Source organism: Zingiber officinale, chromosome 8B (assembly GCF_018446385.1).
Source record: "Zingiber officinale cultivar Zhangliang chromosome 8B, Zo_v1.1, whole genome shotgun sequence".
Taxonomy (NCBI): Eukaryota; Viridiplantae; Streptophyta; class Magnoliopsida; order Zingiberales; family Zingiberaceae; genus Zingiber; species Zingiber officinale.
Genome location: NC_056001.1, coordinates 92,367,212 through 92,379,206, shown reverse-complemented (window position 1 = coordinate 92,379,206; position 11,995 = coordinate 92,367,212). Strand labels below are relative to the sequence as shown.

The following is an 11,995-nucleotide window of genomic DNA, read 5'->3' as shown; positions in this document are numbered from 1 at the left end:
TTTCATGTTAAAACCCCCAAAAATAGGAATAAGAAACAATCTTAAAATTACATCCTACCGTTGGTTCCTCGAGCTTCGATCCTGGGCTCGTTATTACAACATAATTGTGTGGTTAAGGGGTTCATGGAATATACATTATTAATTTGATTTACGAGTATGACAAACATCGTTATCAGTATGCAATGAATTATGCGGAGGGATGTGAGTAATGTAGATGAGATCTATCCCTTCCATATGATGGAAGCGATATCTGTGGGCCCCTTGATTAATAAGACACAAGAAAGCATGGTCATGCTTAAATAAGTCAATATGAGATATTAAACTTATTTAATTGAGTGTATCTACTTAGAGATCAAGAAACACAAAGGTTGATAAGAGGATGACACAGTCTATGCCTCATTGATCAATCTAGATATCAAGGATAGAGAGACTAAGTCATACAAGATAATAGCCACGGACAGGTTAGGTCGGATCTCGACTTTCTTATCACTTGGGTAGCAATGATGTCTTGCTAGATGTCACTCATTGCTTATGTATCTAAATGTTGATTTGGGTACATTGCCAACGTTACGAGAACTTATTAGGTCACACACAAAGAATAAGTAGATTTGGAGATGAGTTCATATTATGAATCATTGGATTAAGTCTAATCCGAATTGAACTTATTGAGTTAGACTCAATTGGATCTAATTATTGGATTAAGTCCAATTCAAACTAGACTCAAGGAGTCAATTCAAATTAATGAAATGTGATTCATTGAATTTGAAATTGCATGAGATTAATTGAGTAAGACTCGATTGAATTAGACTTGAGTTAGACTCAAGTGAGGATTAATGGAGATATTCATTGAATTTCGAAATTCAATGAATCATTTCATTCAATTTTCGAAATTGAATTTAAAATGAGGAGTTTCAAGTGTGATCCTTAATGGAGTGTAAATACTCATTAAGGATCATTAATTGAATTAATACTCATTAAGTGTTTTCATTGGATGAAAATACTCAAGCATTTTTCTCTTCAATTTTGGGTAGATCTTCATTCTCTCCTTCCCGTCCTCTCCTTTTGGCCGAAACCCCTTCTCTAGGTTGCCAGCACAACCTTAAGTGGTTTCCTTCTCCTACTTGTGAGTTTGTGAGACAAACGAAGGCAAGGCTTGTTCGTGTGGATGCCATAGAGGCACGAATATGTGATCGTGTTGTGATCCAAACTGTCTGGAGTCCGTGTACACGCACCAAAGGTATAACTTTTTATGTTTTTTTAGAAAACTTAGGGTGTGTTTGGTTCGGGGTTATTCTTGATAACCTTGGTTATCCATCCAAGGTTATCAACAAAAACCTTGTTTGGTTTAGGTATTCGATGATTCCCGAGTAATGTTCCATGCCCGACACGTCAGCAAAAGGGTCATGTAGCCCGGAATCTGAAAACCTCAGAAAACTAAGGGAGCGTTTGGTTTGCGTTTTCAACGTTGTTTTCTGTTTTCATTTTCTGAGAAAATGGAAAACGCGTTTGGTTTGCGTTTTTCACTTTCATTTTTAAGAAAATGAGAGAGCGTTTTATAAGAAAACGAAAAACGCGGAAAAGTCATTTTCTAAAAAATAAAAAATGCGCATTTTTCAAAAAATGAAAATGAAAATGGGGCAAACCAAACGCACCCTAAGGTTTTTCTTGATTCAGGGGTTAACGAATTTTTTTTACCAAAAATACCCTCCGATAAGAAAAAGCATGGAAAAAAGAGAAAAAATGTAAAAAAAATATTAAAAAATGTAAAATAAAAAAATAAAAAAATGTTTAAAAAATTTTAAAATTTTAAAATTTTAAAATTTTTAAAAATAAAAAATTTTAAAATTTTAAAAAATAAAAAATTTAAAAAATATATAAATTTTAAAAATAAATAAATTAAATTTTAAAAATTAAATTTTTTTTTAAAATTTTTTTAAAATTTTAAAATAAAAATTAAAAAATTTATAAAAATTTAAAAATAAAATAAATAAATAAAATTTAAAATTTAAAAAATGTAAAAAATAAATAAATAATATAAATAATATAAAAACATTAAAAAAAATAAAAAAGCACATAAAATAGTAAAAAAAATATACAAGAAAAAGAAAAGTAAACAAAACATAAAAAATAAATAATAATAATAATAATATGTATAGTTGATTTTGTAACTGAGGATAATACGGTAAAATATTAAACTAAGGTATTCATTAAAACCTTCAAACAAACAAATTTTTGTTGCATTACCTAGGTTGAACCAAACAACATTTGGTTATGTTTTATTCCCCATAACCTTGGTTATGTTATTACCTGGTAATCACATAATCAATGTTATACATGATAACTTGAATATTTTTCTTTCCCTTCGTATGAATCTTCTGGAGGAACTAGATAGTTTCCGCGGTGCATAAGCATGTTTAGCGCTCTAGTTCCTTATATCGAATCCACCCTATCGTTTATGTAAGCTATTCAAAACCTATATATTTCCTCTCCCTTGGCACAGACGCACAGTTCAACACTAAGGGTGCGTTTGGTTCAAGTCATCATGTATAACCTTGGTTATGTGATTACTTGGTAATCACATAACCAAGGTTATAGGGAATAAAACATAATCTAAAATTGTTTGGTTTAATTTCGGTAATGTAACGAAAACTTATTTGTTTGAAGGTTTTAATGTATAACTAGTTTAGTATTTTACTGTATTACCCTCTGTTATAAAATTAACTCTATATATTATTTTTTGAACTTTTTTATTATACGTTTTTTTTTGTTTTTCTTTGTTTTTTATAATTTACGTTTTTCTTCTTTTTTTTAGTTTACGGTGTTTTGCTTTTTAGTTCATTTTTCTGTTTTTAGTTTACGTTTTTTGTTTTTTTTTTTAATTTTTTGTTCGTTTTTTGTTAATTTTTTAATTTACATTTTTTTTTTTTAGTTTACGTTTTTCTTTATTATTATTTTTACTATTATTATTTTATTTTAGGTTTTCTTTTACTTTAAAATGAATTTTTCATTATAAAAAATTTTAGAGGTATTTTTGGTAAAAAAATTTCGTTAACCCCGGAATCAAGAAAAACCTGACTTTTCCGAGGTTTTTCGATTCCGGGTTGTATGCCCCTTTTGCTGACATGTCGGGCATGAATCATTACTCAGGAATCGTCGATTACCTAAATCAAACAGGGTTTTCGTTGATAATCTTGAATGGATAATTAAGGTTATCAAAGATAATCTCCAACCAAACGCATTCTAAGAGGCAAAGTATTATACATTAAGGGTTCAATTTTTAAGCAGGGCAATATTACACCCATCGTTTTTGAACTATTGGATTGTTAAGCTGCCACGTTAAAAACCACTATACTTTGAATTTACTCGGTAGACGAATCAGGAGAGAGTCGCCCACCTCCAAGATTATTGCCCATGCATCTAGGATTTGATTTCCAAGTAGAGCAATATTATGTTTACTCCGCTCGAACTACTGGGACTTTGGGCTGTCACACTAAGAGTCGTTGCCCTTTCGGATTTATTTGGTAGACGAACAGAGAAAAAAAGTCATACACCTTCGAAATTAATTGGACCAAAGACTTAGATACTTGGATTAAAAAAACATCCATATTAAGTTGACTTACAAGAAGAAAAGCACAATGAAGGTGATTCTCCACTACTCAAATTGTAGACTAAAGAGTAAAAGATATACTAGAAAGTCAACAAAAATTCTCAGCAAAAATTCTCTTCTAACTGGAGGCTACTAAACGAGAGTACCTTGTTCGATAAACAGGGCTTTTGGCATCAGAGGCAAGGTGATAGAAGGAGAACACTCTAGACATTGCTAACTCATTTGACGATTAAATAGCAAGGACGCCAACTTAACCAAGTAGGGTAGTATATTAGGGCCAAAATGGGATCTAATGTCTTGTAAACACTAATCTTTCTTTCCTTTGTCTTGTATGCCAAATTGTAAACTAAATCATTCTATCACCTTAAATGTGGGTGAAGTGCATAAGCATTTAACCTCATTTTGATGGGCAACTTGATGAATAAAAATATCATCCCATTCGATCCTTTAGAATCCTTTACCGTGCATTAGCATAGTGGCACAACTCTCGAAAGTCTGACCACAAAGTATGTTTTGGAGAATATAAGTCTAATTTTAAGCCCATTAAATAATATATTTTGTTTGAATAAATACACACATTGAATTGAAAAAAGAGAAAATGTCAAATTAAAAAAAGACAAACATCATTGTCTTGATAGAGATGTTTTCATTTTAGAAAACTCATTAAAATTATAAATTTTTATCCCAAATCAGTGTTCTATCTCAATAGTATAATATATAATTTTTTAAAACATTTTTGGCAAGTAGACAATTTTTTTTATAAAGTTAACATATATCCTTTTCTTATAACAATGTATAGTATTTAATATAAGAAATAATATATTCAAAATAGGTGAAGATATTTTTTTTTAAATTTTGAACTGCGATCCATCTCTGCCTCTCATAACTTCTCTCTTCAATTGTTATCAATTAAAGAACATGAATTAGTTACATGATATCCTTATCAAGGCTCTAACTGGAAAGTGAGACTTTTACATTGAAAATGCTCAAAGATAAAATGGAGATCAAATTGTTCTACTAAAGTTAATTATTCGTCTTTGTGATACTTGGGATATAACCACTCGGCTTTATATGATGAAAATAAATTTCCATGATCCTGATGTTCTTCCATGGTGGAAGCATATCATTTCTAAGACATGATCTACTAACTTTCAGACGATAACAGTTGTGTCGCATTGTTGCTCAAGTACAGGAAAAAAAGTGCTGGACGCAAATGGGGAATATCTAATCTGCCGACAAGATTGGTTAAAAGCTGAAACCAGAGGATAAGAGGCTCATGATGCATCTTCAGCAAGTGAAGTAGAGGATGACAGACACTCAAACTTGAGCAAGAATAAATCCCAGGCAAATAAATCATCTAGCAAGATTTTAAACTCGTAAGAAGTTTGATAAGAATCTCGCACTTACACAAATCTCTGTAAACAAGAAATGAGCAATAAAACAGCTTCAAACATTCACAAAATTCTACGTCTAAGCTTGACAACAATGAATCAGTTATTGCTCATACAGAGAGCAAAGGCACATATATAAACGCATAAATACTGCTAGTTCTGGAAGCTAATACAAAAAAAAAAAAAAAAAACTTCAGGATTCGGGTTCTTTTACTGCTTGCTTAGTTCTTCTCTGATGAACATCCCAATTGTACACCCGAGCAACAGTAACCTGTATAAAATCACAATGTCATGGATTAAAAAGTCAAATGAGTTTGCCAAACTCATTCTTGGTTTTATGTTTTTCATCCAGAACTTACTTGAGTTATGGTCACTTGATCCCTTAAGAATTGTAGATCACCAACAAGAACTTCTAAGCTCGCTTTAGCATTTTCCAAGTTCTTATCTAGGAGGGATTTTGCCTATGAATAATAAAATATATCAGAGCTGGAAGGTTTCCACAATATGGGTATATTAGGTGAAGGAAGAATGCCACTTTTCTGACCAACCTCTTCCAGGGAATACTCAAGCATTACATTAGCTCCCAACCAGAGGCAAACAGAATCATTATCCTCAACTTTTGAACGTGAATAAATACCTTCGGCCACTTCAAAATCTGTAATGAGTGCCTGCGATTAATTCATTACGCTGAAGGTTATACAGACCGCAAAAGGTATGAACTTCAAGAAAGCTAACAAAGAAGGAACTCAAGGATAAAGGGAAAAATTCATATACATAATCCCAATTGTTGGCCCAGTATTGTTTTTTATCTTACGGATAAAGATTCTGAAGTTTGCTTCAAGTTGCAGTGTTTCATTATGTAACCAAAGAAGAAAAGACTGGTGCAATGAAATACATGATAGATACGTTAAGGTGTTTTAGTTAATTGTACCAGTGATCGAAAAAAAGAAATTAGCAAAGGAGCAGAAATATAGATTAGTCTACTCATCCATACCAGTGGTTCAGCTTTCGTTCCACGACTGTGTAGTAATCTAAAAACTTCAAAAACTACCAGAATGAATTATATAAGGTAAAATGTTCATAAAAGCATCCTAAGAATAATCTTAGGAAAGTTCATTCAGGACAAGTTGTACTTCATGTAAGTTTGTAACTACAGAATATGATTTTTAGTGTTCAACTAATGTACCATTTCTGAGTTAAAAAATAATATTTAGAACCTATAAATACAGGATAACTGTAATGAATTCCTAACAGGTAAACGTAGTTGACAAACGTCTCCAAGTTCTAGCAGCTTATTAAAGCCTTCAATATCATAAATAAAATAAACTTTTGTTTTAATCATTATTCTAAAGCCTCTAAAGGTTAGGGTCAATCTACTTAATAATGAAAGACAATGGATAAACGGATCTTGAAGCTTATGTACTTTTATAAAGGGCAACCCGGTGCACGAAGGAAGCTCTAGTTAATGTGAGGTGCTAGGGAAGGGTCTATTGTATGCAGCCTTGCTTTGTAAAAGGTTGTTTCCGAGATTTGAACCCATGACCTCTAGGTCACACGGTAGCAACTTTACTGTTGCACCAAGGCTCTCCTTCAAGCTTTTGTACTTTCATACAAATCACAATTCTCCACAAGAAATCAGCTCACGGGAGAAAGCATTGTAACCAAGTCCATAACCATACATGGATATATTATGCCAGTGATCAAATATCAGATTCTTTAATCTATACAATAGAAACTCTGTCTATATACATCTCCATGATATAAATTACAGTTTCTGTTGCAAATCCTCCTTGCTGGCAAAGCATTTTGTTAGATATACTTTACATGTAGCCAAGCAAGAAAAACATATAATAAAATCACCAGTGTTAAATGGCATGATAACAATGTTCCAACCCGATAGGACGGATAAGATGAAGGTTGCATAATAATGGATTCAAGATATGGGAACTCACATCCTAGAAAAACTGAAGATGGGGAAATTATAGAACAGGAAAGTTGGAAATGCCTCAAAATATGAAGGATTCACAAGGAGACTATGTCATCAAACAGTCCTATTTCTGGTTCATCCAACCATTATCCTTCAAACTGATTCAAGGAAAGCTGGTGATGAATTTATCATGATAATTTGGTGGATTTTGAAACATGTGGTTAAGAAGATATAGAAATATCCAAACTTGCATAAATTGCATCAACAGTAAAAGAATAATAACTTTTTTTAAACAAACCTCCCCAGCAGTTTTCTTCGCTTCCAACATAGCAACAACATCTAAGCACTTCTCAATATCTGGTATCTTTGCCTATAAATTATTTACACAAGTTAGCTTCCACAAATCTGGGACAACTGATAATAATTTGTCACAAAAAGCTACTTTTAGAGCATCTCAGACCAACAATAACTAGACAATCTCTTCTTTTTTTAAAAAAAAAAAAATACAAACAAATAAACACCTTAAGCCTGGCTATTCAGAGCCAACTTACCATTGAACTTTATGTGAGGTTACATCACTATTTCAAATCTTTTCAAGTCATCTTTAATTGTATTAAGTAGATTTTTCTTTGGTCCTCCACCCATCACACATTCACAATTGATTCAAGTTCTTTGATTATACCTTTAAAGCCCATGATATTGGGCTTCCTAGGCATGACACATGGCAGAAATTGCAATCGGCTTGAGGTTAATTTTTGACGGCTCAGAATCATGTGTGCTACTGCAACTACATGCCTCATGGTTTTGAACTCATCTTCCTCTCCCACCTCATCACTCACTGTTCACAGTGCCACTCGCACTAAGCTAAGGAAACTCGCAAACATGTTCTCGCAACCTTCCTTCTCATATAATGGTATGAAAAAGATGTCCATTTCTTAATGTCAAACTTTTAAACAAACAAATGTAAGTTTATTCCATTAAGTCATTATTGCATGGATTAAGATCCAACCAAGGAATGGTAGTAGGAACATATCAACATAGGATCAAATCATAGGTTTATGAATACTTTGGTTATACTTTGATTAAACCTTGCCTCTTTCATTTTTTAGGGACTTCTCATTAATTCTTAAAACAAATGTGGTCAAAATCCATGGTCCTTATATTGTTTTTAGTTTTATATTCTTTCAAATTTTCATGCACCTTCATCTTTTTTATACAAACTTAAGTTAGGCATTGACCATTACTGGTGGTCAGTAATTTCTTCTCTGAAATTCAATGAACAATGATCTTTGATAATTAGACTATAGTGAGGAAGATAAAATATCAAAAAAAAAAAAAAAAAAAAAGAAGAAGAAGATCAGACACAGATAAGTTTGATTAGATAAGTAAAACGAAACATCATACAGAGCATCAACAACAGCTTAAGAAAAGAGGAAACAAATAAGAGTAGCCAACCTGAAGATCCCGTTGCTGAGCCAAAAGTTTCATCTCCACGACTCTGTACTGCTGAAGCCTGAGAGGAATAGTAAGACCGCTTGTTTACGAAACTAACAACCACAAGTGTCAAACTATTCGAAGCTCTGTTTGTTTAAAGAAGCAGAAGCTCATGTGTACTGGATGTTTACGAGAAACAATAACGGGAAATAAAGCATAAGAAATCCCGATCAGAGCGGCAGTCTCAATCGCATCCGGCTCCGCGGCATAGAAGCAAATCAACAGATGGGAACAAAAAAAAAAAAAGGCGGAAGGAGCCGAAAGGAAGATACCTTTCCTGGAGGAAACCTAGGGAGGAGTTGACATCGAGACCGGATTGCTTGAGATAAGTCTCAACGTCCTCCACGAAGGAAGCTCCGGGAATGCCCCTCCTCTCAGTGACTCCGGCAGTAGAAGCAGAAGGCGAGATCTCCATCGTCGAGGAGACGGGAATAAAGGAGGTCTCCAATTCCGGTGATCGCCGATGATGGAACCAGTCCTCTTGTCTTCGTCGATCTCTAGTAACCCATCGGCTTCGTAAGCAACTGGAGCATGGCCTTAATCGATCTCTAGGGTTCGAGTATTAAAAATAATTAAATAAAACAAAATAAATAATAATAAATAATTATTTATTTTGATTTGGATTGATAAAATAGTGGACATTAGATTCGACCCGAGTCGGTTTAAATTGGACTTGATTTGGACCGCAATCAAATAGGCCGAGCCATGGAATAAGTATTTATGGGAGCGTGTTTCCGTCCATGTTCTTCATAGAACACCCGTAGTCTTGGAAGTTGGAACCCTAAGTGGCGGCGATGGAGGGCGGCGATGGAGCGGCGGCGACAGCAGCTGTCGATTCGAAGGACTTGCAGCAGCAGAGCAAAGCTCTCGACAAGCTAACCGATCGCGTCGAAGACCGTCAGCTCGATTCCAGTCGCGTGCAATCGGTCTCTCCCGTTGCCTTCCGTTGTTCCTATTTTTTTCGTTCGGATATTCTTTTCCCCATTTACTTTGCCTGAATGTTAATTTCCTCTGGGGCATAAGCAGTAGCCCTGAATTTCGTTGATGTGGCCTGGTTGCACAAGTGAATTTCGTGTCTGTTTATAACGCACTGTAAAAATCGCATGGTGAACTTTTCCTTTGTTAGAACAAAAGTTTTAAATTTTTTAGGGGGGTGTTTGCAGGCCATGGCAGCTCTTGCTTCAGCTAAGGAAGCTGATTGGAATGCGATGCGACTGCGGTGAGTGATTGTGGCCGGAACGGATGCTGGTTTGATTGGTTTATGATCTAATTGTTTACAGTTTCACATTTTTGGATTTGATTGTTTATTTGCATCGCATTAAGTATTGAATTCAAAATGTTTGGACATTCTAATAAAATGTAGTCATTTGACGGAGGTCGTGAGGTCCTCATTCATGTAGAGATCTCATTTTATTTTTGTTTTTGGGTGCAAATCAGTATAAATATGCAACACACTCATACATGTTGATTCAAAGGTTTCCTTGTTCTCACTAAGGGGACCTTCAGCAATGAGAGGCATCTTGTGTAGTCGCGAACATGTCTTTTGCTAGTGGATCTGGAAAGTTGAGGTAATTGCTGAGCCTGTTTTGTGATCCAATACCTTTCTCTATTGCAATTCTCCCCCAAAAAATATTGGATGGAAACTATTCTAATGCAGGGGAGCTTATTTGGGGAAAATATGGAAATGATGAATTCAATGAGAGTTATTTACTATCACTTCCACTAGATCTGAATATAAAATTAAGCAATAAGTTGTTTGCACTAGTTTCATTTCTGGATAAAAGTGGTGGGAGTGTGAAGAATTGTAAGGAAATCTTGATGGTTTGATTAAGAATTTTAATGGACTAGTAATGCTAAGCTTTGTTGAGATAATTTGTTTCTGTGATAGTTAATCAAATGAGGAAGGAAGAAGTTAAGTGAAAGAATACCATTTATAATTGTGTTTTATGTTCTGGATCCTCACATTTCAATGCCTACATTATATATAACTCCAAGAGGACTTTAAAGCTTATTTTGAATTAGAAAGATCTTTATATCTCCTTTCATTCTCTTGACACCTTTATTTGTTGGTTAGTCTCTGAGTGAGATGAATCTTAATTCGTCAAACAATTTCAGTTATCTGCAGTGAGCATATAAATGAAAGGTTATTTGAGGTATCCTCGTAGTCAACATAAAGAAATGTTAATCTCTGTAGTTGAATTACCTGTTCATGAAAGTTCTGATTCAATACATTTATTTCTGATTCAATGCTACTAAATGTATTCTTGCCTTTTTTGGTTAATATATGATCCTTTCGCAGGGAGAAAGAGCTTGCTGCTGTGAAGATCAATCCAATTGATGTAGACATTATCGCAAATGAACTCGAGGTGAATATATTCGATCATTTTCTTTCTAGTTGTGGAGACTGAAAAAAGGATCATCATTATTCAGAGATGTATGCTGTTATATGCAGTTGGACAAGAAGATTGCTGAAAGAACACTAAGGGAGCACAAAGGCGATGCAGTTGCTGCTGTTCGCCATCTACTTCGTTGAAATCATCTTACGTTGGTTGCATGATTCTGTAGAGAAGTAGGAAATGGAAGCCCCATTAAACAGATTGTTGCTTTGCAGAATCTTCTCCTGATGAATGTTTGAAACTATTCTGTATCCACTCACACTATTTAGACATTTATTTATCAGCAATGGAAGTCTGAGGGGGGTGATCAAGTTGTTGACACGTCATCAGAATTACTGATACTCGACTCTTAAGAACTTTTTTGCATATCAAATTATTGATACAAAATTATGTTTTGTGCAGCAAGGGGAGATCACTTGCCAGGTGCCACTCACTCCATATGGACCTAGAATAAATTGATCAAATTTGTTTTTTTTTTAATTTTATATTCTTTGAGTTTTTCTGGTAAATCAACCCTCTTCACTCTCATTATCATTTTATTAGAGATTGATCACTTAAGGGAGCATTGCAGTTAAGAAAGTTGACACTGAAGATAATCCTGCTGTCAATAGTCTCTTCCTGTAAGTTAGTTTACATATATGAGTTGGACATTTGAGAATATTTTAATGTAGTTAATTTCACAATGCATTTTATATTCCTTTATGGAATTTGAATAACCATTATATTAATACTTATAAATCCATTAGTTTTGTGCATAGGTTGTCCTTATACACTAATATGAGTTAGATGGATAATGTTACTATTGTACTCTTGCAAACTTTGCAGCCATCATAAAGAATTCTACCTTCCTCACTTCAAAGCTGAGCCATGTAAAATCTCTTTGATTAATTGTCTTTTTCTTCTTTTCTGAACTTCCTCTAATCTTTATTTCCTCCTAACAACTGTATAATGACATCCTAATCTAAATTTATTATATCCATGCATAACTATCGTGTGATTATCGATTTTAACTAATTGGATCCGTTATGGGTGAACCTGAGACGCTTGTTCCTTTCATTCTTCACTCACCTACAATGAAAGCAACTGTGTTTTTTATATCTATATAGTTGGTAAATAAGTGGTATGATCAATATACTTTTAAGAGCTCACTTGCTGTATATCTGCTAGAAGTATATAACTT

At 33.8% G+C, this 11,995-nt stretch overlaps 2 protein-coding genes across 3 annotated transcripts; one reads left to right on the top strand and one right to left on the bottom strand.

Annotated features, from left to right (window-relative positions):
- Positions 1–4,960: 4,960 nt before the first annotated feature.
- LOC122017408 (probable prefoldin subunit 3) lies at positions 4,961–8,970 on the bottom strand. Of its 2 annotated transcripts, none has more exons than XM_042575018.1 (6): positions 8,692–8,970; positions 8,381–8,438; positions 7,209–7,295; positions 5,547–5,666; positions 5,358–5,459; positions 4,961–5,269 (listed from the first exon to the last, which is right to left on the bottom strand). In XM_042575018.1, exons 1-6 carry the CDS (start codon positions 8,832–8,834, stop codon positions 5,192–5,194), a joined length of 588 nt encoding a protein of 195 aa, XP_042430952.1. In that variant the 5' UTR covers positions 8,835–8,970; the 3' UTR covers positions 4,961–5,191. The 2 variants fall into 2 exon arrangements, with proteins under 2 accessions (XP_042430952.1, XP_042430953.1); XM_042575019.1 differs by having other exon boundaries at positions 7,224–7,295.
- Positions 8,971–9,137: 167 nt separating this feature from the next.
- On the top strand, positions 9,138–11,156 carry LOC122017663 (huntingtin-interacting protein K-like). The gene is made up of 4 exons (XM_042575330.1): positions 9,138–9,345; positions 9,583–9,638; positions 10,719–10,785; positions 10,872–11,156. Exons 1-4 carry the CDS (start codon positions 9,214–9,216, stop codon positions 10,950–10,952), a joined length of 336 nt encoding a protein of 111 aa, XP_042431264.1. The 5' UTR covers positions 9,138–9,213; the 3' UTR covers positions 10,953–11,156.
- The last annotated feature ends 839 nt before the right edge of the window (positions 11,157–11,995 follow it).

Bases quoted from the DNA above. Each gene is read 5' to 3' on its own strand.
- LOC122017663 (XM_042575330.1), top strand. From the start codon at position 9,214: ATGGAGGGCGGCGATGGAGCGGCGGCGACAGCAGCTGTCGATTCGAAG. The intron at 9,346-9,582 runs GTCTCTCCCGTT...GGGTGTTTGCAG, and splicing joins ATTCCAGTCGCGTGCAATCG to GCCATGGCAGCTCTTGCTTC. The intron at 9,639-10,718 runs GTGAGTGATTGT...ATCCTTTCGCAG, and splicing joins TGGAATGCGATGCGACTGCG to GGAGAAAGAGCTTGCTGCTG.
- LOC122017408 (XM_042575018.1), bottom strand. From the start codon at position 8,834: ATGGAGATCTCGCCTTCTGCTTCTACTGCCGGAGTCACTGAGAGGAGG. The intron at 8,439-8,691 runs GTATCTTCCTTT...TATTCCTCTCAG, and splicing joins CTAGGTTTCCTCCAGGAAAG to GCTTCAGCAGTACAGAGTCG. The intron at 5,270-5,357 runs GTAAGTTCTGGA...GATTTTATACAG, and splicing joins ATCAAGTGACCATAACTCAA to GTTACTGTTGCTCGGGTGTA.